This window comes from Athene cunicularia (assembly GCF_003259725.1).
Source record: "Athene cunicularia isolate RWA chromosome 1 unlocalized genomic scaffold, athCun1 chr1_part1, whole genome shotgun sequence".
NCBI classification, from domain to species: Eukaryota; Metazoa; Chordata; class Aves; order Strigiformes; family Strigidae; genus Athene; species Athene cunicularia.
The window spans coordinates 83,989,198-84,016,312 of NW_020799091.1; the positions used below are offsets into that span (position 1 = coordinate 83,989,198).

Below are 27,115 nucleotides of genomic sequence, written 5' to 3' on the forward strand. Positions count from 1 at the left end.
CTCATTAGACATCTGGTGTATTTAACTTCTTTTCCAAGTGTAAATATGTATGCCACTAGAATATATCAAAGAAAGTAATGTTTGTGGATTGTGAACAGTAATGAAAGGGAGATTTACAGTGAACTGAGGCAAATATAAGCAGCACATTCATGAGGTATAAGCTTGAATAGATGTATTCGATAATTAACTACTGTTGATATTATCTCTGTAAGTTTATACCCGTGCTCCTTCTAAGTAATTTGTGCTTGTAGTGTAGTTCTCTAAAGTCAAGAGGCCTCTTTAGAGAACGGCTTCATTACATGTTACAGGAAGAAGATATAATCTAAACCAGAATTTTAAAATTACGTTCGAATTAGCATCCATAGAGAAAACCACAGATGATAGCTCGTGTTAGCCAATAAGTATCATCTTTATAGAAAGCAGCATGCAGATATTGATGCTGGCAGTTTGCTGATGCTGAGTTGCAAGGGAGAACTCTTGTCTTGCCAGGAGCCAAAACTACAAACAGTGGCAGCAAACTGCACACTGTGCTGTAACCAGGAGAGGACAGGGGGACTGCGCTTAGGGGCACTTTCTCTTCCCTTAAGAACTAGACTAATTGGAAGGCTATTGATGAAGTAGTTTCAAGTGCACCATTAGTTTCCAGGAGGTTAATGAACATAAGAGATTTAGACTGAACACTTTTTGAGACCTGTTATTAAGTAAGCTTTAAGTGTTCTTCTGTGAGCCTTCATTTTCAGTTTTCTTTATTTACTAATGACCAGTATTGTCTTTTATTTAATTACAGTCACAGGTGAGATAATGCATGATCCTTACATCCATTATTTCTTCTTCCTAAAATTCTTATCTATACAAGTATAAAATAGGAGAACATTTTCTTTGTTTTTTGGTTGTGGGTTTTTTGTGTTTTGTTTTGTTTTCTGGGGAATCTAGTGAGTTTTTTCCTTTAGAAAATAAAAATTAAAGTTTCATGTAAAAACAGGCATTTTCACGGGTTTCCTAGTCCCTTAGTAGACAGTTTTCCTTGGCCCCCACAAACCATCTCATGTTTCTCCCTGTGTTGCCCCACTGGGGTTGGGAAATGCTGGGTTCTCTTTTTCATAGGCAGCAAAGAGCCTCTTATCAGATGAAGCAGAAACTGAGCCAAGAATTGAACCAGAGGTTGCTGAGTCCTCTGATTTAAGTCTGTCACTTCTCTTTATCTGTTAATGAATTTATTTAGTACTCCTTGGACAGTTAAGCTTTGTATTCATGCTTAACATGGAACAGTTACTCTGTCTTACACAATTTTTATTTTCTGTCCTCTTTGCACGCAGTATAAAACTTGAGATTAAGTGTAGGAATCAAGTGTGTGTTATGAGAGAGAATTTGACCCTAATCACCTACATATATGTGCTCAAAGGTGTCTGGGATGCTCTACAGCATCCAATATATTTCTACATGTCTGTCATCTCAAAAGGCACTGGAAAGAGATTCAGTTGTTGAAATGGAAGTTGTGGAACCATTTTAAACAAATGTATCCTGCTCTTTGTACTGTTTTTAGGTAACTAACCAATACCTTGGTTGTCTTCATGTTTAATTCCTAATGTGAATTCAATATCCTTTGTTTATTGACCAGCAGTTAGTCTTCCGGTTGTACCTTATCCCTTTAAAACTCTCCATCTGAATTCAAGTGTATTCAAGTGACACTTGAAATACAAGTTACAGCTTTTAAACATATCTGAGAATTGCCAGTACAGAAATTGACAGAGTATCTTGTATATCACACAATTTAGCATAGCTTTCTCCCATATCCATTAGTTACGTAATGGATTCACTATCCTGCCAGAAGTTGCTTTAAACAAGCTAATTAATTATTAGAAATTGTAAATGCACTGACTTCGAATAAGACTTTGCTAGATCTTGTCCTACTCAGTTAAAAATATCATTCAATATAACTGAATAATGTAATTAGACTATAGAATTTGAAGTAACATTTAGATTTGAACTCCAAATTTGCTCATGATTTGGCCAGCCATCCCATGTGTTTTTAGTGTACTTCATCAATTATTAGTTTGCATCCTTTTGGTGAACTATCAGATGAAATGTGATTGGTTGTGTTTCCTCAGTGAAGTAACTGCGCGTCAGGGCGTTCATCTGCAAAATGTGTATAATAATACCATGAAGGTATTACCTGGTAAATGGATTCATTAATGGCAGTAAAGCCCCTGTAAAATTGGACAAAAAAAAGTTTCAAATCTGAAATACATTCTAACAAGCTTTATAGGACCTTGCTGCAGAGAGGGGCTGAATAATGACATAATGGATAAAATGAAGGTAGAAACCTTCGGTTAAATTAAAAGTAGTCCTGTGCAGGTAAAGAGTGCTGTCAGAGCTTCAAGATCAGCATAAATTCAGAGTGAAATATTTGAAGTAAGCCAGATGTACTCCACTGCTTGAAATGCCCCTGCGTTCCAGAGCAGTAAGATAATAGGAAAGTTCAGCAAAGGATTTCTGACCGAGGGTCCAGACACAGGAGTTAGGAAAGCCAAAGTCTACCTGGAGATGAATCTGGAAAGGGATGTGAAGGGCAACAAGAAATGTTTCTGCAAGTGTAGCAGCAGCAGAAAGTCTAGGGGAAAATGTGGTCCCACTGCTTAATGGGAGCAAGAGACCTGGTGATAAATGACATGGGAAAGCCCAAGGTACTCAATACCTTCATTGTCTCAGTCTTTACTAGTAAGACTGGCTTTCAGGAACCCCAGGACCTTGAGACCAGAGGGGAAGTCTGGAAGGAGACTTACCCTCAATGGAGGAGAATGTTAGTGAGTATTTAAGCAGATTGGGCAGACCCAAGTCCACTGGCTCTGACAGGGTGCTGTCCAACAGCTCTGACAAGTGATGAAGGAACTGGCTGATGTCATTGTGAGGACACTTGATTATCTTTGAAAGGTTGTGGTGACTGAGGGAGGTTTCTGAGAACTGGAAGAAAGCAAATGTCACTGCTATCTTCGAGAAGGAAGATACAGGGAACTACAAGCTTGTCTGCCTCACATCAGTCCCTGTGTACATGATGGAGTAAATCCTGGAAACAGTTTTCTTGACCAGCCTTCTACAGTGAGATTACTAGCTTGGTGGATGAGGGAAGAGCCATGAATGTAATTCATCTTGACTTTAGCAAGACTTCCAGCATTGTCTCCCCTAACACTCTCAAATACAAACTGATTAAGTAGTCTAGAGAAATGGATAGTCAGGTGGAGAGAGAACATTTTGAACTGCTGGGGCTTAAAGGGCTATGATCAGAACATCTGGACTGTTGCAGTTGGTTGCACAAAGTCCATCTGGAGGACAATCTAGCCTGACTGTCCCACCTTGCCACCTGTAAGACGCATGGATGCAGGGTATCAGTGCTGTCTGTAACAGCTTAAACTCGGCTGTCCACAGACCTCCAGTGCTCTTGTGGCATGTGATACCAGTGCCTATCTCAGAATAATGCTGCAGTCCTATGACATTGCTCCAAACATAGGTAGGTTGTAAGAAGGTAGGCAAGTCAGAAGTCCAGGTCCTACACATGGCAGATAGGTTTGTGTGAGGTCTGTAATAAGACAACACAATTTTCTTTCTGTGCGCTGTTGGTGAGTAATGGCCTTGAGTGTGGGCTTTGAGCCTGCATTACAATAAAGTGTACGGAGAGTCTTTCAGCCTGTATCCCTCTTCTGGGGCTGTGTAGAGGGAGAAAGCATGCAAAGATGCACTACAGGCTAAATTTATGGTGAAGTATCAGCTTAAAGTACTTTCCCAGTGCCTGTATCCATTCCTTAAGATGTGAAATCCTTTGAAGTCTGGCTGACTTACTTCTCCAGATCAGTCCTTTGCTTGCTTGAACTCCAGTGGCATATAAATAATCCCATTAGTATTTCTTGCTTCTATAGCCTACTATGAGTTCTGTGAGTGTTGTCATTAATTCCTTTAACGTATAATATGCCAAGCAAGCACGAAACAAACTTCACAAGGGAGTTGCCTAAATTGAGGAGTTCAAAACAACACAAAATAAGAAACTGTTAGGTGATCTATCTCTTGTTATAATTTCATGGAGATTCTAGGTCTAGTACATTATTATCCCTGTTTCCTTCAAGGATGATCTGGTTGCTGCTTGCCTGAGGGAGACATTGCATACAGAGGGATGCCCTGTGTTGCCAACTCTGAATCTGTTCCTTGTAGGGCTGCAATCTAGTCGACAAGCACCCCTCCTCATTTAGTGCTACTAATCTCTGGAGCATAGGACACTCTTACTTTACTAGGTGCCCGAGGATCACTTTCAAAACTAGATACTTTTTTTCTTAAAAAAGAAAAAAATATCCTATTGCGGGTAATACATTCCAGTTCCCTGAGTTTTTAAAAGATGTGTATTACATTCTAGTAGCTTCTGACTCTGCTTTGGCCCGAAAATGCTTCCTAAGCTTCCTTTAGTGCAATCAAACTACAAAGGTGTTTCACACAGCTGCCCAGAAGTAGAAACCACTCCTTCAAGCAGTTCTATGCTCAGGCATATCTTAACTGAAATGGACCCTGATTTTGAGTAAAATAATTGTCAATCTGTTGTATGGATTCAGGATTGGATCTTCTTCCCCTTCATTCATGTGACGTACAGTGAAAACTTTATCTCATGGCTTAACTCACATCTGACTGTGTTTCAGCAATGTCTTGTGAAGACACCTTTAGATTATATTTCTTAGATGGATGAGCCTAAGTGAAGGTTTGCACCTAGTTTACTGTAAATAATGTATATTACCTCTATCTGGCACACAGACAAGTGCAAATTCACTACACAATTCTATACCTGGACAAAATAGTTACATTTCCTTACAAGAGCTTAATAGCGTCTTAGTGTGAGGTGCACAATATTGTGTGATTCCCAAATATGATTTGTGGGGTGACTGTGCTACCTTGGTTCATACCACCTTCAGTATGGGCTCATTTGTTTGTTTTGGTCACAATTCCTCTCATCTGCTGTTGGGGGAGAGGATCATCCAGGATTGGCAGACCCTAATGATTCCTTCATTAAATGGTCTCCTTGGCATGACCAGAAACCTTTCTTGAGGTTCAATATTTGGAAGGAACCAGGCAATGTAGTTCAGACTAGATTTCCATCTATTAACACCAGCTGTCAACCTAGTATAGTAACAAGCAATTTTCATCAGGTTGCATGACTGTACCATTATTGTTAGATGTTTAAAAACATACATAGTAAATACTCTTCTGTGTGTTCTGGGAGGCAAAGAGAGTTATATCAGGAAATCTTTGTCCTTGACGTTGGTACAATTGTGTTTTGTAGCACTGGAAAAGCAAATGATAACATGCTTGAAACAACAAAACAGCATCTGGAGAAATAAGTTTGAAAAACACACTTTTTGTAAACTAATTGCAAATAGGTAGTCAAGACAACCAGGGAGAAGCAGCTGAAAAAGGCAGATGGGCAGGCCAGGAGGACCTGCCACTTGCCACATCATTTGACATGAATTACACTCAGCATATTGTCTTTAATGACTTTGTAAGGAAAGGACAAAAATCTTGCCTGACAATTTATCTCAGATAAAGAAATGCATGTCCTGTCTGTCAACAAAAAACTGAATAGGGTTAGAATCCAGTGAATGTGGTTTTTGTTTTGAACTGAGTAGCCAGGTGATTTCTTGAAGAGATATCCATAAGCTGAAGCAGAGGTTTCTAGGAAAGCAAGCAAATGACCTGAGGAAACTGGTTCTTCCTTGATAAGGCGATGTCATTGTGGGGTAACCTTCAAAGTAGGTGTGTGCCTGTGCTTTATAGTTGGGAATTCCTGACATGATACATCAAATTCCACATCTGGGCCTGGAAAGATGATGCTTTTCACCAGCAATCAAAAACTTTGACCATAGGTGTCTTGTTTTATTCAGCAGTTCTTTGGGCTGTTAAACTGTTACCATGCTCAGCTCCACTGTCTTCAGAATCCTGGCACTGAAATGTCATCCAGGAATTAGAAATAGACCTGTGACTTAGAATTTGAGGAGCAATTTTGGTTCCTATGTACAACATCACTAGATCATTACTTGCGAGAGTGTCTCTACTGACAGGTTTTTGGTGACTTGTTAGCCTACCAGAAGCAGCCAGGTAATTCCTGTAGCTAGACTGATTTTATAGCCTTAATAATCTACAGCTCTTCTTTACTGAAGTGCCTAAGTTCTTTGATTTTCATAGACTATATAGAACTAGGCTTACATTTCATCACTTTCATATGTCTCTTGCTGCACTGAAGCCTCACTAAGCTAACATCTCAATTTTTGTTGCATTTTACTTATATATTGTCTGTTGGTCTGTCAGAACATCTGAGGGCAATCTAGTAAGTAATTTTCTTCACAGGAAACACTAGGTGTTTTTTCCACAGCTACACATGCACTTGCACACACAGACCTGTGTGTAGCCGTGGAACAAAATAAAGTTCTTGCAGAGCAGCATCTTGTTGCCATTATGATCCTGAAGGAGAGGGGACTGCTGCTTCTCAGGGGTCCTTTCTACTGCCTTCTGTAACTACCACCTGAGGGAAAGCTCCTCTAGCAAAACTTTCTGAACCTAAACAAAAAAAGTAATGAAATCCAAACTCTCAAGGCTTCTGGCTGTTATTCAGCTGTATTGAACTAGGGACCTCACTATTACTGGTTTTGCTATTGCAGGATTCCCAGCAGGAGAACTGCAAAAGCCTTTCTTTTGGGGAAGAGAGTATCCTAGGTAAGTACTGCACCAGGGAATCTCATACACCTGGAAATGAGGAATGACAGGGAAATACACATAGACACAGAAGAGGGAATGGAGAAGATGGCCACACCGCTGAAGATGACCAACAGATAGTGCACAGGAATACTGTGTTGTCCTTCTTGGCCCTTGGGTTGTGTGTTCTTCTCCACTGTGTCCTGCTTTTACTATTGAAAAACAGACTTTGAAAACTGCTGCTTTCTGCAATAACTTTTCTCACCCTTGGGAGCTGTATGTGTTGCTGTTGTCTTAAACTGATGACTGATTTCTCACAGGAATTGCTAATTAAGTGCACCCAAGTGGAAGTGTTTCAATGCTACAGCATGCAGATGTAGCAGTGTGCACATGGCAGGTATTAAAAGGAATTGTAAATCAGGTAACTAACCCTTCCTGAACAGAAGTGAATACCCTGAGAAGCCATTTATTATCAGTTTATTGTTCACTTTCTACTTATACCTAAGATTAACAGTGGGCCTTCACCTGTGCTTGTTGAGGTGCCTGAGAATATCTGCATGTCTAAGATTGCCTGAGCAGGCCCATGTGCTACTGTAGCTGAGGAAGAGTAATTAATTATAGGTCACACATATTTAATATTGAGAAATCACTGCTTTCATGCAGTTCAATAACTTTATATTTTAGGGCAGAATAAGATCATGAAAAGTTTCTGATGGCAGTTTCTGAAAGTTATTTTACAGTTATATATAAAGCCAGTTACTGGTGAAACATATCCTTAATAAATTTTGTTTAAAAAAACCCCCACAACTTTTCAAAGATCTTAGGTTTGCCATCTTCCAGTCTGGAAGTGTCCTTGTAAACAGGAAATTTGCCAGTATATGTAGAGACACATTCAATTTAGGAACATATGAATTTGCATTCAAAGAGAATTCTTATGAGCCAGGTGACTTTCTAAGTGGTAATTGGGGATAGAAGAAAGTCCTTTCTTGTTAAGTTGAAATTATTTTCTGCTGTGGTTATTGCAGACCTGTTTCAAGCTTTGCTTTCTGAAGAGATTTCTCTGTACCTTGACCTTCTGCCATAGCGATAAAATTGTGATTCTTTCAAAGAATTATACTTTGCTCATTTCTCTTCTTTAAAGGTTACCTTAGCTTAAATTGGTTTTGCTTGAGTAAGTATCAAAATTAAATTTAGTAAACAAATGTAGCTGTTTTATATCAGACAACAGATTGCTTTTGTCCTTGAAATATTCTGGACCTGTTTTCTGTCTGCTTAAAAGAAACAGTACATGGCACTGGAAGAGAAGAATCATCAAAATGTCATCGGCACTTGCTGGAAAACTGATTTAGCAAATATTTAACATTTAGTGGCATTTTAGTGTCCAGTTCCAGCATAACCACTATAAAACAGTTGCATCTATTTGCATAAAGGAAAGCTACGTTATCACTTTACATCTCAGTACATGAAATAAAATACCATTCAAATGCCATCATTCATACTTATGAGTCTTCAGTGCCAGATATATTAAAATAGAGCCTTCAAATGAGTTGGTAGCTTCCTTCAGTCCCAGAAAATTCCCCTTTAATGAGGCACCTGTATGACTTCACCTAATCCCCTCCATCTCTTCCCAGCTGTGCCCCAGCAGGGAAGAGCATGAACAAAATGTTGTTTTGGCAGAAATGTTTTTGAGCTGGAAAAAATACTGAAGGCAGTTCACAGAAGCAAAGGCCAAAATTCACACCCAACTTCACCCCACCTTTTGGAGATGGGGAAAACCTAGGAGTGGTTGGTCACCAGCCTGTTCTTTGTCCCTGCCACTCATGGTGACCAAGAACCTTAGAGGAAAAATAATATGTATTTAGTAATAGGGTTTATTAATCTTTCTTGACCTCTTTACATGTTTTGTGCCATGTTTTTCATGCAAAAGATCCTTTATAACCAGTTTACTTCAGATGTAGAAAAAAAGTCTAATATAGTACGTTTAGTATGGGTAATTATCAGTGTCATATGCAAGCTTACAAATTTGTCTCACAAAAGAATGACATTTCCATTGCTGAAATGTATAATTTTAACCAGCATTTTTTAGTGAAGGTTTACAGAAGTACTTGGAGAAAAAAAAAACCAACCTAACAACAGTAGGGATGATTTTATCACATGAAATTAACTTTTGGGAAAGAAAAAAACGAAGTGAAGAATTGTCATGGGAGCAGGAGGAATTAAATGATACAATACTTTTTGGGCATAACTGAGATAAGCAATTAGTGTGCTATGGATCATTAGGTCCAGTAATAACATGTTACTTCAAAACCCTCTGCCTTTCTCCCATTTCAATACCATATTAGAAATACTATAAGCTATTTTGAAGTATGGCATCTCAATAACTGAAATAATTAAAATCACAAAGAATAACTTAACAAATAAAAGATGCGTTTAGTAGATCAGCTTCCCTCCATAATATCCACTACATTTGGTATAAAAAAGCCCTGAACCTTTTCCTCTTTAATCCCTGTTTTTCCCATGTGCATGTTTATTTGCATATAACAAGGAAAATATAACTAATTGTCAATCAGAAATACTTTTTTTTTTTTCTATTCTGTTTCTCCAGTGCATTAGATCTGACTGGAGATCATATTACTGGGCAGGTGCAAGGAAATTGTATGACCTATCTTTTTACCACTCAAGGGAGATCTGGTTAATGCTTTACAAACTAGAGTCAGTCATTTGCAAGTCTGTTTATTGCACACCAGTGAAGAATGATTGGAGCTGGCAAACTCATTGCAGCTTTTGATCTATTCTTTTTTCATGATGACATTAAGGGAATAATTTCACCTATCATTTTGTCCGGTTCTCAGTTAGACTATATACAATGCAGTCAGATGAAGGAGCCATTTTGTAGCTCATGATACTAGTAAGGGATTTGTTTAAAAGAGAGAACAGTGACAATGCATTTTAAATTTTTATAATAAAGGTCGCTTTTAAACAAGTAAGAGTTTAACATTCAGGCTTTCAACAACTTTAAGTCAAAATTGTGCAGGGATGATTTTTTAAAACCATTCCCTACCATTTTAAATAGATTAAGATTTTTCCTGAGATCTTCTGTCCTTTAATGTTCATGGGTGTGGACACTTTCTGAAGAAACTTCTTTGTGTTACATACAGGTCATTAAGTTATGGTGCCATAGGAGTCATTGTTGGCCACGAGTTTACTCATGGATTTGATAGCAATGGTGAGTGTCTATATGTTGATTAATTAGAAAGCTGACTTGTGTATACTTTAGGTTTTTTATTGTTTTGGGTTTTAACAATGCTGGAATCTGAAAAAATTATGAGGTATTTTAAAATTTATTTACATAAAACCTTGTTTTTCTGAACCAGATTTTGTTTGGTAAGGAATGGCACAAGTTTGACACTTTCTGTTTGTTTGGAATGATAACTAAATTAGCAACAGATTGAGGAATTCCTGGCTGGGGGGATTGGGAAGTGCAAAGGGATAACTTCTGATTGATAAAAATTACTTCCAAGAAAATTTTTAATTTTAGTTTTTACTTTTCTCAAAAGACAATTATGTACAAACATTAAAATACAACACTGGAACAAAAGTGGAACAGAAAATGTACTGCAAACTATTAAAAAAAAAAAAAAAAGAAAGAAAAAGAAAGAAAAAAAAAAAAAAAAAAAAAAAAAAAAAAAGAAGAAATGATCTGAAAGTGTCAAACCAACTGTCCTGAAAAACTAGGTGGAGTGGGGCATTGCTACTATCTAACTTTGACCGTTTCAGTAAAGTGCTTTTTAAAATCAAGCTCCTGAGAGAGAGAGGTGAAGGGAGAAACATGAACTTCCTTCTCCAGGGAGCAATTCTGAGTGCTTGACTGACATCCCGCTCTGTTTAGAAAAACCTCTTTCCACTGAAAATACAGCGAGTGTAAGGAAAAGCAGGCATCTAGCTCACTGATAAGTAAAGTCAGGTTGCTTATGTTGTGTTACTTTGAATACCTTTTAAAAAATTAAAGGAAAACCTTGTATCATGTTGGCAGTGCTCTATAACATTTAGTGTCTGCAAACACTCTGGAATGGAGAAATGTTTCTTTACAAACTCCCATCTCATTTGTAGGAGACTATCTATTCTCCATCATGTCTCCAGCCAGTCAGAGAGGAACCTAGGATTTGATTCCCTAAACAGACTGCTACCTCTTTCCTAGGGTCTTACCTTCCAAATATAGAAATAAATACATCTATAGGGTATTTGTGATCTTCAACAAGACAACACACAGGGAAAAAAATAAAGAAATAAAAAGATGAAAGAATACATCTTCAGTACTTGGTATCATGTCTCCTGGTTGCTCCCTACCTCTCTTTCCTGCAGTCATAACGAAGAATGAACTCACAGAAAAAGACAGTGTCTACATGGGCAGCTAAACCTGTTCTCCAAAAAAGTCCTAACATGTCTCAATGGCTGGACAAATGATGGAGATCAGATACTCTCCTAACAAATTACATAGAGCAGGGACCTGAGGCTGAATCTTCTATGAGCCATTGCTGTAACCATCAGCCTGGAGAATGGGATGTATGTATTCCCCTTGCTTGCATGAATAGGGTTCAGATGTTCTGGTTTTGCTCCAAGGCAAGAAATGGAAACTTCAGAAGTTTCCATGAAATGGATTTTTTCTCGTCAAATGTATAATTAATTAATAATAAATTAGTTATCATCAGGTTTGCAGAATCAAAAACATATGGGCTGAGAATGAAAAATACTCACAATTATACTTAAAAGAAAGCTGATATGCTTCTTACACTCTGTAATTATAAAATGTAATATAGAACTCATTAGTCATTACTGTTTTTTTTCTGAAAATGGAAATTATGACGATAAATAGAATGCCAGCTCTTCACCACTGACTTGAGTGGGGTCAAGATTTTGCTCACTAATCTTACCCATTTTGTACACACACTTGCATGAATACAATCACTTCTTATTTCTGTGCAGGTGATAGATTCCAAAACTGGAAATGTGTGAGGTTTTCTCCTACAAAAAACATTTGGTTTCTTTCTTCCTTTTTTAAGGTCGGAAATATGACAAAAATGGAAATTTAGACCCTTGGTGGACAACTGACTCTGAAGAAAGTTTTAAAGAGAAAACAAAATGCATGATTAATCAATACAGCAATTACTACTGGAAGAGAGCCGGCTTACATGTATGTAAAACACCAGTGATTGAAAGCAATGGTACATTAGGAGTTTTGGTGGGGTTTTTTTGTGATTTATCTTTTTATGAATCCCATCATATTGGGATATTAGACCACCAATTTCATTTCTCACAACAAATCACTTTCTTGAAATGAATAATTGTGATAAAAATTGTCTGTCAGAATTGATTAGTCCATTCAGATACCGCTCCCCACACCCTGGTGACAGGGTTAAATCATTTTTCCCCATCACATTGTTTTGGAATCAGGGGAAGAAGATGAAGCCACTCGGCAGGGTTGGTCTAATTACTGTGAGGATGTTAAATGTCTTCTGAAGATGAGGTCCATAATGAAAACTGAGCAGTCACTCTTTTTAAAAAGAATATAATAGCATGTTTTATAGATTCCTTTAGAAATTCGACCTGTTGTTTATTACATCTATAAAATGGATGCATAAACCCTACTTTATTTCAGATTCAGCTCTTGCTATTTCTTCCATGTGTACATGCAGACCCAATTTGTATCGCAAATGAAGGGAGATGATAGCAGCAGCTCACAGAAAATATCTGAGAAAGAAAGTACAAGGGAATGGTTTCTGTTTCATTGTCTGTCAATGCTATGGGTTTCCCTGAAAATGTGCACATTATATGTGTCCAAAATGAAAGATAAATAGGATAAATCCCAGACCTCCAGAAATCAATAGCTAAAAATCCAGTCATGTTGCCTGGGACATGATTTTAATCTTAATTTTCAAGATGAAACACATAGCCTACTCCCCTAATCAATTCTACCACCTCTAGTTACACTTTAGAATCAGAAATACAATTATGCCTTTGTTTTTAAGAATAGAGATGTCACATTGAATACTTATCCATAATTTTAACATTTAACCCAGACTGCTTGTATTAGTCTCAGAGATAACAAAACCATCTCGTAGTCCATTCTGAAGTCCAACAACTCAGATTTGAAGCACTTCATATAAGCTAATTTACAAATAAAAATTCTCAGGCTCCTTGCTAAATATCTGTAGGGCAAAAACTGTCAATAGAAAAATGCCCCTTAAAAAAGGTCATTAAAACCTTCCCCAAGGATGTGACTGGGCCATTCCCATGCTCCTGCCATTGTCTTGGCCACTCCTTTACCTTCTCTGTCTCTCTTGAGATAGGGTAGATCTGAATTTCCCCTCCATTGTAGCTACTGCCTTTGAAGTCCATAGATGGGCTTAATAGATAGATCCTGTTACCCTCAACTTTGTCATCCACAGGTCTTTTTCCTCCTTTTTCTGTGGGAAGCATTTTTTAGATTGTAGAAGGAGAATCTTCATATTTTCTGCCATATTTTATAGCTTCTGTATAAAGAGCTGTATATGCAAAGAGCTTTTTTTTTTTTTTTTTTTTTTTATATTTTTCATGGATCAAGAAACCTATTTACTCTTTTTCTTTCTCATCTGGTTTACAATAAAAATGTCTCCAGAAAAGAATTGGAATGAAAGAAAAAATGAATATAGAAATACCTTCAGAGTGCAGTAATCACATAAAGTCATCTGATCAAATAAAGGGCTTATCATGGTCCCTGAGCCCTGTCACGAATTGTCTGTACACAGTAGTCTCAGATACCTGACCCAGAGCTGCCTGAGATCAGCAGAAAGACTTCTTCCACTTATTAAAATGACCTGTGGCCCAAGTGCCACTGCTAGGTTACTCTCATCTTATGCTCTAAATCAGTCTACTTCACAAGTCCACTGAAAGAAAAATGTATGAGTAGGTAGGCCGGAAAAAAAGGCAGCTGGTGTGTGTGCATGTTCCCAGTGTCCCAGCACCTTTTCTTCTAAGAACCTTTTTCCCACCTCTATCTCCAGCCTCCTGAGGGGAGGGAAGGCTGGCAGGAAAGGAGTGCACTTTCCTCTACTGATCCCATTTCTCCTTTATTAGATCGTTGGGTGTAACATTGGTCCCAAGGCATCGAGCAAGATGCCTTGAGTCCAATCTGGGTGCTCATCTGCCATGAGTGGTGGGACTCTACACTCCTGCCTGGGTATCCCCTAGGCCCTTTTACCTCTTCTCCCCCATTTTCCCCTCTTTTATTATCCTGAAATTAAGGTGAGTCCCAATGGAAACGCCCCTATACTCATCTCTGTGGCATGGGAAAGCCTGTTGTTGGCAGGCCGGCATTGACCTTCAGAGTTCTGCTCAGAACTGTGTTCAATTACCTTACTTATTCGAGGCATAGTGGAGAGCAAAACTGCTTAATTACAAATACAGTTTGGTAACACTAAGACCTTAGTAGGCTGGGTGGTCAGAGATAATGCTGCATTTGCAGAAATAAGGATTTCTTCATAATGATATTGTACTTGGTAATACTAGGAGACTGGCTTTTTTACAAAGTTTAGATAGCACTGCTTCTCATAATATATTCTTGTTGCTATTGCTCTTGCTCTTGGAATCAATACCGGGGAAAAGCAATGTGAATCTCCTTTGTAGATATTTTTAGAGCACTAAATATAATATCAATTTCAATTCTGTCACTGACAGTTATTTTTAATTACACTGGTTTATGTTATGACATAAAAGTTATTTTATTATCCCAGTAGTATGAGTTACACAGAGAAACAAATATAACCTTTTAGATAAAAGTTTAAGAAAGGGGCTACTGGATCTCACATTTAACCAGATAAAAGCAGTCTTCAGGGGAAAATTATTGATGCTCAGATCAAAGATCAAAGACTGGACTCTTGAGTGCATTTTATCTACTGATTTTGTGCTAGAGAGACCTAGGACCAGAGCCAGGATAACTCATCATAGCAGATTGTTTACTGACAGTTTTCACATCAAAACTCAGTTTTTCAACCAGAGATATGATGTTTGAAATTGACTGAGATCTTTCTCACCTTGTTTTATTTTTTGCTGTGTTTCTTGAAGTTGATCAAGAAGTTCAGAAACGGGTCAAATGAATGATATTCTTTCATTCTGCCAGGTGAAAGGCAAGAGGACTTTGGCAGAAAACATTGCAGATAATGGGGGTTTGCGAGAGGCTTTCAGGGTAAGTGTATGAAAAATATCTGAAACTTATTAAAAAAAAAAAAAAGAAAAGAAAAGAAACAGGTGTGGTTAGTCTCCATGTTGCTGAAAGGCACTTAATATCTCTATTTTATCAGGCATACAGGAGATGGATTACAGAAAAGAGGGGAGGAGAAGAAGAGCCTTTACTGCCAGGCCTTGAGTTCACACACAACCAGCTTTTCTTTCTGAGCTATGCCCATGTGAGTAGTACAAATATGTTTCAAGTCTTCATCTATTAACCTGCACAACATACAGTGCAGAGATGAGACCGCTTTGTTTCAACAATCTACACCAGCCAAACCCAGACTTTTCAGGGAATAAGCAGAGACTTCTTCTCCCAGGACTATTATTTCTTTTCTCTTTTTGTCCTATCCGTAGTGCCAGAACTGCTTAAATTATTCTTGGTTTTGCACAGTGCTGTCACAGCAGCTTTCCTTCCTCTTGGTGCTTCCCTCCACTGAAAGGGTCTTCTTGCATGTATTGCTTTCCTTAACCTCTTTCCATTTTAGCTTCCCAGATTTCTGGTGCTTGCAGCATGCAGCAGTTTCTGACTGTTTCCACCAAAAACTCCTGTTGCAGATGTACCACCACCAAGGAAACTGAGCAGCAGTGAAGAAAATCTTAATTTATTTTTTTCCATCTTTGTTTGGTGTACACTAAATATGCTGCAGCAAAACTTTAATAGGGATGTGATTTTTTTAGAAAAACATGCAGAACAAGGGAGAGAGTCAGAAACTATTTATCTGTTAAAAGAGTTGGGACAATCTCCCTGTATGAGAAGTATAAGCTGGGCTATAAAACTTTGCCCACCAGTTGAAAGAATGAATCATCTAAAACTGAAGAAACAGGACCCAATGCAACCAACCTTGGCTGAAAATAATTTCTCTGCCGAGAGTCAGTGTAACAGTGTACGGGTTTATGGCCATTTCATTTTGTCATTATTGACCAATGAAAAGACTCCATTTCAGTTGTTTATACTGAGTTGAGTTTCACACTGTGTCAGTTTTTCTCCAAGAAATCTTTGAAGCCATAAGGAAGATCTGAGAGTCTTAGAGGACCACTGCAGGAATCATAAGTCCAGTTGACCCTCTGAGGGGAGGCACATACACAGTGAGAGCAGTGTATGCCAGGTACCCCTGAGCTCAACCTATTTCCACAGAACTCAAGACACTTAACAGACTCATTCAAACTGCCAGGGCTGTCTTCAGCCAGACAAAATTGCACTGAAGTCCACATATCCTATGGGCAGTGTAGCTTAAAGGATTTTGTTGATGGGAAACATTCAACACAGGGGTTTAGGTAAGGTAGGGGCTGCTTAAATAAGATTTTTCATGCAATGGATACAGCATAAGAGGGATTATTCAGTTGTACAAATATTCCCTCTACCCTGTTTTTAGGTCAATTACAATTGAGTCAAGTATCATATCAGGAATAGTGAATTGGGGACCACTGATGGAAACTTGAAAAATGTGTAATTTCAAAAGAGACTGACATTCCAACATGGAAAAAATATGTTGGGTAATATAGCTGCAATTCTAGAGATGATAAGTATCATTATGTGTACCTTTTATACACACTACATAGCTTTTGAGACCAAGAAGTATGCTTGGTAATTGTTAAGGTGTGAGATGCTGCAGCACAAGCTGAAAAGCAAACTACCATTATAGAGAGCTTCAGAAGAAGAACTAGTAAAGTGGCTATGATTAGATGATGGGAATGAGTGGGTGGAGAATAACTGTGGGTGGAGACTGAATCCATTAAGGGATTTGAAAAACAAAGAATATACCAACAGAAACCTGCAAGTTAGCAAAGGTGAAACAAAATAGGAGTTTGTGGTGTCTTTCCATTTTGTGCATTCTGCATCTTAAGAACAGTGACATTATATGCTGATTTACTTACAGAGTCATCCCAGATAACATGCCTATTTCTGCTTTTTATCTTTTATTAGGTAAGATGCAACTCCTTTAGACCAGAATCTGCAAGAGAACAAATATATATTGGAGCTCACAGCCCTCCTCAGTTCAGGTAGTGCAAATAATGTATTTACTGAATATACATACAGAATCAGTCACTGCAGCACACAAGTGCAGAAATTTAGCATGTTAAGAGGGATCTAAGAGCAATCACAGAATTGGCCTGTGCTCTTGGCTTAGATTGAAATTGAACTGTTTTTATTAGCTTATCTTTCACTATTACAAATGCTCTTCTGTATAAATGAGGGGCTTGCATCTACCTTCAAAAGCAGTTGAACCAGAACATACTCTGACCCCTGTGATGTCTGTAATCATGGCCTGAGTATCTAAAATGTCTCCTCTATCACTTTTTTTTTCTATACAATTCTAGTTCAGAAAACAGAGAATATTAGGAGGATCCTTGATTTAATCTGCCTGAGTTCATGAAAATCTTTAAAGTGAATACCTTGAATTATATTGATAATGCAAAGCAAAACATGCCCTGTAAGTTCAGTTCAAGATTAAACTCTTCAGTTGGCCTTTGAGAGACCTTTTGCTTGAAGGAGCTGTGGTAGTCCAGCCATAAGAGAGTGTCTGTGCCTTTGCCCAAAAGACCTCCCACAGGATCCCATAACCACAGACACCCACAAATGCCAAGAAGGAGAGGCTGGGAAAGGGAGAAGGATTAAAGACTACATAAGATTTAGGAAGATAGAACTTATTTCTGTTTCTTCACAGAGTTTGTGTGACCAAGAGCAAGTTATATCTGTCAGTTGCATTTACTTAACTAAGTATTGTGTTTGCCCTCAGTCAAGTGCTACATTACCTCTGTATTTGGGGGAAGGATATTAACTCCACAAGGTGATTCATAATGGAGGTGTCTCTGATACACTGGATTAGTTGACTTCTGGAGATTCCTACTGCTTTCTGTTGACTAAAGAGGGAGCTGAGATCCCACCTTCTCCATGGCTGAATTTGAGTGATATGAGCCCCCTTTGCCTTAGTTCTCTCTTGGTAAAGTAAAAATAGCAACACTATCTACACAGGGGAGCTGTGAGATTGCTTCACAGGTACTCCAACATATTCCCTAGACACAGTCACACCAAAGCTGAAGATACAAACATGGCATGTATAACATTCCTTGGGCTACTTATAACCAGAATGGGCTATGAGATAATGAAACTCGAAACATGATGACACATATGTAATATAAGCTAGTATTGCAGATGTGTGCGCTTGGTATTGGTAGGCTTCTATACTCTGCATTGAAACCTGCACTACTGTACCTTTAAAATACCTGTTACACCAGCTAGCTAGGGTAAAACTAGTGCAGTATGAAAATCTGCATGCCTTTTAACAATTGAAAATATATCATGACAATGAGGACAGGAGTATCAGGCTGATCTTCAGTCTGCAAAGTAATATTTCTTTATAATTCCTACCCTTGTTAAAATTTTGGTAAAATAGCCATCTCTTGCCTTTTGAAGTCCTCAGATTTAATTGCCTCTATGTATATTTATATATTCTGAATCATTACATAGCTACATTTCCATTAGATTGTACATATGTAGAGAAGCCTGGGGATAGAGCATTCATGAGGAAAATTCATGAAGGAATTGAGCTAAGAAAGAAAATTCCAGAGAAGATTAGATTAATTTGTGGTCTATAAAATACAGACAAAACATTTTTTAAGTTTTTTGGGTTTTTTTGTGAGACACTCAGAACAGGCTTCTGTTTCAGACCTGAAGAGAAACTGTGGTGTTGTTTCTTCTTACAAATCATATCAACTGGGCTAACAAATTATATAATCTATTTCTCCCAGCTTTGCTTCACTTATGTCCCAAGACCATTATAACAACTAATTTCAACATCGACAGCTCTTGCTATCCAAAAGCCCAAACAGCCAGTTTAAAACGATAAAAAGTACTTATAAAAGATGATAGAAATGAACAACACATATCCTGAGCACAGGTGTGTGCATCTGAGCTAGTCACCCCAGGTTCTCTTCATAGTCAGAAAAGAACAGGCATTTTGAAAGTATAGATATAGATCATCCCTCTGTAAGTAATAAATTTAGATTACTTAGACCAAGCAAGTACATCTTTCTATTGATTTCCAAGGGAGCCCAGGGTGACCTGTTCAGGGGAAGATGTTTCCATTGTAGTTCGGTGGGATGAAATCCAGGCAGCACACTCTGATTCCACAGTTAATGTGTGTCAGTGCCAAACTGTGGATAGACAAGTCACATGCACAGACATATAAAGATCTTTTGCTGGGTAGATGCTGGATTTATTTAATTGGCAGATTTTCAGTATTAATATGTGTCTTCACTATTTTTGGACACTGGTTTTACACTGAAATCCCTGGCAGGCAGAACTCCAACCAAGTCCAGCAGCAGTTCTGCACAACCAGCTCTTGTTGTTCCAGTCCCTGAATATGTATTTACAATGTTTTTACAGTAAAGTTCTATACTTTATTTGAAACCTAACCTCATTTTGTAATTCTCCCTACAAAACTGACCTTTAGACATTTTTATGCCAGTCAGTGCAAATTTTCTTACTCACAGAAAGTCTAATCAATGTAATAAGAATGTTTTCTACCATGCTGAGCTATGCTGAGAAGTTGATTGTCTGCAATGGAGAAAAATGCCTTCCCACTGCATGACAAAAGAAAGAGAGTGAAAAAAGCATACAATTAATATCTCAGTAGATACTTTTCTGCTTTTAACTCAGGGTGCTGTTTACTTTAATACCATTGCAAATTTCAGGTTAGTAAATTCCAAGATGTTTAAAACCTTAGGAAAAATTAGCAAACAGTGCAATCCCAATCTAGCAATGGTAAAATAATAATTTATGACAGCATGAAATAGTACAGACAGGAAAGCAGGAACCAAGGATGACTGCATACAAAACCTATGCCTGAAGGTGCCAGTCTGGGATGCAGACATGTTGTTTAACTTGTGTGAGGCAGGGATGTGCTGCTATTTCATTATCACACCATCTGTGGTGGAAGCAAGAGAGCTTGGGAGCTGGTCAGGGCAGAAGCCTCAGAAAATGTATTTCCAACATACCAGAGGAGTTGCAATGCTCACAGATACAAGGCTGAGCTGGCCGATAGGAGAGGTCCTGCCTGCACCCCCAGCTTCAGGCTGCAAAGTCCCAGGGAGCCAACATGTCTCTGTGTGTGTGTACACGAGTGGGCAAAGGGTGTTGTTACAAGGATCTGGATGGCATGAGCCATATCAAACCACTTTCAGCACAATGACAGTGTGCTTACGAGCTCCTGCCTACTGGACTGCAGTAGTTTGGCAGGTGCTGGAAGACGGATTCCTCCATGCAAAGCTACTGCTGATATCCCAACTCTGCTGTCAAGGGTCAGATTAGAAAATTGTTCTAAATGGCATAGTATCCACAAAATGCATTTGTTTTTTGTTGAGTTTCTAGCAAAGTAAGATGCTTCTCAAAGCACTGAATGAAACAAGAGTGTCTTTGCATTAACTTTAACTAGGAGTGCTTCTCCTGAACATTTTGGCTCTATTTGTGGAAAAATGACATGGAAAAGCCTGAAAATTCAACCTGAAGTGAACACACTAAAACACTTGCAGGCCTGTAGTGTTTAACAGAAGACAAACTGCATGTCATAGAATCACAGAATCAGTTGATCACTTTTCTCTTTGCAGAGTTATCGGTGCCATGAGCAACTTTGAAGAGTTTCGTAAAGCTTTCAATTGCCCAACAAATACAACGATGAACCGAGGGGCAGAATCCTGCAGGCTGTGGTAGATGTCTCTTCCAGGTCTTCTGTCAAGAGGGGTCTGCAATGTGAACCGCTGCACCTGAGCAAAAGAGTTTCAGAATAACTTTCTGCAATCTGAAGAGGTGTTACTTCAGATGCATCTCCTTGTCCATGCTGATGACCTTCATGGATTTAATTACTCTCTATTCAGAGCTTAGAAACATTCAAAATAGAAGAGGATAGGTTTTCTGTAATAATAACAAAAAAAGGAACTCCTTTTATCCATAAAACTACTGCTCATCTACAGTTGTTAATGGATAACTGCCATTATCAATTCTAATTCCTGATTTACAGTTGAGCAAGAGGTAAATGCTAAAATCCAGTTTTAATCTATTGCTCTTCAGGGGTGCTATGGAGAATGCTTCTACACAAAATTTATTCTTTCTGGATGAAGAAATTCACAAGACCTGTTATAAAGCCAGCTCTGATTCACTGTGTGACACAGCATTTTCATAACTTAAACTGTCACTGCCCAGCATACCATAAATGGTGTTGCATGATGTAAAGACACTAGATTTCATATAAATTTGGTTTAATATGTCATATTAGTGCCTCAGGTTTTGGAACAGTTCCAGACTAAGAAAGCACTTCATGTTTTCCATCTGCTAGGACTAAACAGAAAGGATACTTGTCAGATCATGGCCTCTTCTAATTTTAGAACAGCTTATGATAAAAATCAATGTATGGTGAAAATCAGAGGCTTTCAGAGGGAACTCCCAGCACCTGATACTCAGGAATATTACAGCACTTATTCCTGTTTACAGTGTAGGCACTTTTTTCCCCAAGGGGTGATTTTTTACCTTGTGCTGAAGGTAACTTCATCTACATTTAATTTTAAATCTGAAATTTTATACCAGTTTTAATTTAAGGATTTCTTAGTGTCTGGGTCTTACAGAGGAGTGTGAGTAGTGTGCATGTTTGTCCTCATGTTCTGGACAGGGCAGGGTGACTTGTGATTTTAAGGAAATAAGAATATGTGACTGAAAAACAGGGTACCAGTACAATTTGACTTCTCTGGATAAAAAGAACAATTCAGGAGTAGAGCACATTTAAATACAATATCGATGCAGGCCAGTTGAGTTTTTTATCTGATTTCTAACAATATTCATAAACCCCATATTTGATTGCAGCAGAAAAACTTTAACACATAACTGTACTAAGGGGGAAAAAACAAAGCATCCTTTTCTTCCCCAGCAAAAAATTATATATTTAATTGGTATTTATTTATGCCTTGTGCATGAATTCATTTTTACATGGTGGAATTGTCTCAAATGGAGAGAGAGTTTCTTTAGACTGATTTAATTACTGCAAATCTATATATGTCTCTGTGTATATACTTTTATATATATATATATATATATATACATACAAAAATGTATAAATTCTTCTATTTGCTTAGATTTCATTTTATCAGTATAAAAATATTAGTAAGATAAACTTTTTTACAAGGATTGGTCAAATATTGTTCAACAGTCAAGGTGGAGAAAGGTTCAACTGAAGCTAAGTTTTTGCAAATGAGGTTAGTTTCCTATGTTTCTTTATAAAGAAAGGGAACATCATGGAAACATAAATTATGGAAGGAGACTGGCCCTCAAGCTACATTCCAGAGAGAAGGAATCAGACACTCCTGAACTCAAGACACTGTTGCCACTTCTTAGAAACAAAATATGTTTTGAGGCCAGGACTTGCTTTTTTTCATTTTTTTTTCCCTGAAAAAGTCAGCTTTCTTAAGAGGAAAAACACTTTTGCTTCTTTCAAGCCAGCTCTATTCCTGAGTTTATGAATTACAGTTTGTCATCTGAATTGCCACTACTAAATTATTTTCCTGGAGATATTTTTCACATAAACTGTGATGGCAATATTTTCATAAACACTTTAATCAAACAAGCAGATATGGGTCTTGAGCAAAGTGATACTGTTTGCCTATGAATGGGAAAGTTCCTTAGCAAATCGAGTACTGTACTGAATTAATTCCTGTGCTCATATGAGCACTGACATGACTTGATGTTGACTGCTTTGGATCAGCAGCACAAAGTTCAGAGGTGACATCCTGGCCCCATTAAAGGTAGTACCAATACGGTCGTTGTCCTCAGACAAGTCAGGACATCAGCTCACTTATCTAAACTCTTTAAATTAGTGGGATATGCGAAGCTGGTTTCACAACAGTCAGCTTTAAGTTTTTTAATTTTGTCTCTCAGATCAGAGATGCATTTGCAAGAACTCCTTTCTCATGGCTGTTTTCCAGTGGGATGGATTCTGTCATTTTGTGGTTTATGGGGTTGTTTCTCTGTACTGGATAGTGATTTCTTCTAAAATGCCTGATATTTGCTGCCTTAAATATCACTCTTGCTGCTTCTTGCTAAGCTCAGGTCTTTCATGTTTAATATCAAGGATTTTTGAACTGTGAGATGCATATCCCCAACAGCACAGGAACCACTGAAAAACTGTTTCATCCTTTCTAGGGCATCTCCTGCAGCAAGCAGTGGGTCAAGTCCTGGGCTGGGGGGATATCAGGGAGCTGGAGGGTTTGGGGGCAGTGTACTAAGAGGGAGGAAGAGAGGGCATGACCAAATTTTGTATCCTGATTTTAGATGTTGAGAGGGGGCCTACACAGTGCCAGGAAAGATAGAAGTCCTTGCTGCTGACTGGCACATTCTCTGGTAGTAGCCCAGTTTGGGGAATCTTTGCTATTGACTCAGGTTTTCAGTGCCTTGGGCTTAGGTCTTGCATATTCCCATGGGAGGATCCTGGCCTGCCTCACCTGCCTGCTTTTTACCTCAATTCAAACAGCTGATGATGCAATTTACAGTTTACTTGAAATCAGCTATTTAGGTACCAGTTGGAAAGCAAAGCAGAAGGTAATTAAACACATTCCTAAACTTGGTCACCAAAGATATCCAAAACATAATGACAGTTTGTGAGGGCTCTTCCCCTTGCCTCTGTTTTATCAGACTCCCTGGACCTGCTGGGTTTTCACATGATGCTAGCAATGTCTTGCTGTGTTGCTATCAGGCTCACTTATTATGTCTACACAAACAGATCCTTCATCATATATATTCTCCTAGAGCTTTTAAATTGTGATATTTCTTGTCAACCATATTGTGAAATGTTTCTACCTGTTGGCTCCACAATCTTCTTGTCTTCCAGTGATCAGGAAGGAAAGGATCACCTATGAATGAAACATTTTTACCTTTGTAAATTTGAAGAGATATTTTTCTACCGTGTAGACATAAAGAAAAACCCTTTACTTCTGTCCCGTGTCCCTTTCTTTAGGTCCTAAAAATATGTAAACCTCCTATCCTATCCTATCCTATCCTATCCTATCCTATCCTATCCTATCCTATCCTATCCTATCCTATCCTATCCTATCCTATCCTATCTATCCTATCTTATCCTATCCTATCCTATCCTATTCCTTGTTTTTCTGGCCCAACCCTGAAAATGCTAAAACACCACCTTATACACTGAGTATTTCTGCTGATCACTTTGTGAAAAAGCTTTGCACACAAGTAGCTCTCTGAAAAGGTGGCTGTGTCATTCACCTGTGTAATCTGCTTAGGTACATAAATGATGTTCATTTATGGGTCTGGATGCTGAAGGACCAAAAAACCCAGCTGCATTATAAAACTCTGCCTTGTGCCTTGTGCAAGGAGACTTCAGCATTCTTTAGGTAGGAACACTATCATGACACTAAATGTTTGAATTATTTATAAAATAATCTGGTGGTTTTACATGTAACTTTTCATTGAATATTATTCAACAAATTACAGGCTTAGTAGTATATCTCACAGCAATGTTATATATATATATATATATATATACGTATATATCTCTCTATCTCCAAGGAAATATTAAAAGCCTGGCAATTCAAGAGGCAGAACTATAGTGAGTTAAAAGGGTTTTTGTGTTAATGTCTTGTTAATCTGTTTTTTCATTTTGCTAATCAGTCTATTGTCCTTTCTAATTTTTCTTCTTGCATAATACATTTTTGTTAGGCAATAAGAGCCAAAGTGATGAAGAATTTTCCTATGCTTGCATAGTGATGCAAAAGCTGCTTGGCCTGTCACTGTCTAACTCTACAAATGTAATAGATAGTCTTTGTAAAATTTAATAAAGAACATAATGGCATGGCCCCAGGTTCTCAAGGCTACCGTTCCTGCTTGACAGGCTAAGAAGGACCTCCTCTCTCAGAAGAGTTGTCTAGCCATCTTCAGACAGAGTTTATTAAGCTGCACATGCCACCACTATTCTGCTGGAGGCAATTAACCATAGGATGTGCTACTGTGGTTGAGAGCTGGATTCTGCAGAAATTGCAGAAAGGCAGGTGGCAGAGTTGTCCCAGTCAGAAGCCACCAGAGCATAAGAAGGAATAGAAGATCCACCTGCCTGTCAGCCTCACTCTTCTCCTCTTGCCCCAGTCCATTCCTGTCTCAGCCCACTCTTTGTGGCTTCACCTGCTCTTCAGTTGCTTTTAAAAGCATTTTTCAGAAGTGTTTTTAATAGGATAACTCTAGCACCAGGCCTGAGTGAACTGCAGCTCAGTGATGTCTCTTCCCAGCCAGCACAAAGGGGTAGTTTTGCTGCCTTCCTAGGCTGTGGTGTGACTTCAGGAAGCTTAGCTTGCTGCTGTCCAGTGTACTTCATGAGCCTGACCAAGCATTTTTTTAAGGGCTGTTCGAGCACAGGAACCATGCCAAGGTCTTACACATTACCAGCTTTGTTCTTCTGGGCTAAGTGCCCTGTTTCTTGGGCTCTGACAAGTTCCCTGACACTGCTTGAGTGCCCATAAGCAGAGGTGCTGGCCCACCTCAAGGCAGCACGAAACCCATGAGCAGTAAGGAGCCATTGTACCTGGTGGGGATGATGGCTGAAGATGGCCTTGCCGCAATTTTTGAATGATGCTCTGTGATGGCACAGACTCTCAAAGCCTATAGCTTTGTGCAGGCAACTCTCTGCATTTGGGTAGGCAGGGAGATTTTGTCTTTGAAAGCCTATATCAGCTGTCACCTACTTTACAATGCAGCCTTACCAACATTTATACATGCAAAAGCAAAGGCTTGAGTGGAGGAAGATGAATGAACAAAGCACAGGTAGGGATGGGAGCATGAAACCAGCCTCAGCATGAGGGAAATGTTTTGCTTAAATCTCATGGGGTTTGCTAAGCTTGCCTGCATCTTGGAAAGATGCTTTAACAATGGCTATAGATTGCCCTGAGGAATTCAGGGTTTATCTGCTACAAGAGCCTGCTTCACTAATCAGACAATTTAATCCCATTTAAAATATGATATATATTAAAAAATGAAATAAAGATTCCTGAGGGATTCTCCAACACAGCATTATGTTATATTAAATGTAACATCAAAGTTAGAAGTTACTGAGAATCAAGATAATGCATTACACTAATTTGTGATCAAAGAAAAACGTATGGATGATACAATTTTAATCATCCACAAGGATCACAGCTTCACGTACAAGGTTAGACACATACACAGATGCATACAGTAACTGCAGGTGTGGACTTAGATGGAGATTTTAAAAAATGTCTCTAAAATTTTATCACATCCATATCAACTGTTCAAACTGGTGGAAAGTTGGCCTGTTTAACAAAGCTTGGGGGAAGGCTTTAAAAGGGATTTTGAAACTTTTTCTATCACAAAGTTCATTTAACATTCTAGCACTGCTGTGTACATTGTTTTATATGGATGATACATACTTCCCTTCTGAAATGTGAGTAGCAGAGATTTCAGTACAGAAATTTGAACAAATATGTTGTCACATCCTCTTACTTCAACACTCGGAAATTATTTGGGTAAAACCAAGAAAAAAAAAAAATCTTCTCAAATACAACAATTAAGAAAACTTGAACATATGCCATGATATGCAATTTAAAAAAAAAATGTTCTTGTAGAAGATGCAGTTGCCAAACTGGGACAGAAGAATGGTTCACAAACTTGCCAGATCACTTCTGCTGGGAGAAAAAACCTGAGGGCAGGAGATCTGTCTGCCTTTGTAACTCACTGGAGAGTGTGTGGGTATTAACACTCAGCCCTCTGTGGTCCTGTGTGCACCATGCGGGCACAGAGGTCACCCCGTTAGCCAGGGGGCTGGAGGGGCTATCTGCCTTTTCTAGGGTGTCCAGAGCTCCCAAGAAGGCTGTGTCTGCAATTTTGTCACTGACTTCTAGTTTTATGCATCTTTTTTGTTATTTTCCCTCAAGCACACAAACAGCCATATGAATCAACCAATCTCCATATTGTGGCATTTTAAAGAAAAAAAATGGTGCCTTTATAGGTCCATGCTGCAAAACAATGCAGCGCCACTGCATCTTAAAAAACACCTTCATGTTTTGTGAAATAAGGCTGCTCTTAATCAGACACTTAATGCATATGCATTCATGTCATTCTAGA

At 38.5% G+C, this 27,115-nt stretch overlaps 1 protein-coding gene across 1 annotated transcript in view; it reads left to right on the forward strand.

Moving 5' to 3' along the window:
* Window positions 1-25,433, forward strand: part of PHEX (phosphate regulating endopeptidase homolog X-linked) — a 111,132-nt gene extending 85,699 nt beyond the window's left edge. The window contains exons 16-22 of the mRNA XM_026856220.1: window positions 6,687-6,741; window positions 9,879-9,946; window positions 11,781-11,911; window positions 14,876-14,941; window positions 15,057-15,161; window positions 16,910-16,986; window positions 20,593-25,433. Of these exons, the coding sequence (XP_026712021.1) occupies window positions 6,687-6,741; window positions 9,879-9,946; window positions 11,781-11,911; window positions 14,876-14,941; window positions 15,057-15,161; window positions 16,910-16,986; window positions 20,593-20,695 (605 nt within the window). The 3' untranslated portion in view covers window positions 20,696-25,433. The remainder of the gene's footprint in view (window positions 1-6,686; window positions 6,742-9,878; window positions 9,947-11,780; window positions 11,912-14,875; window positions 14,942-15,056; window positions 15,162-16,909; window positions 16,987-20,592) is intronic.
* The last annotated feature ends 1,682 nt before the right edge of the window (window positions 25,434-27,115 follow it).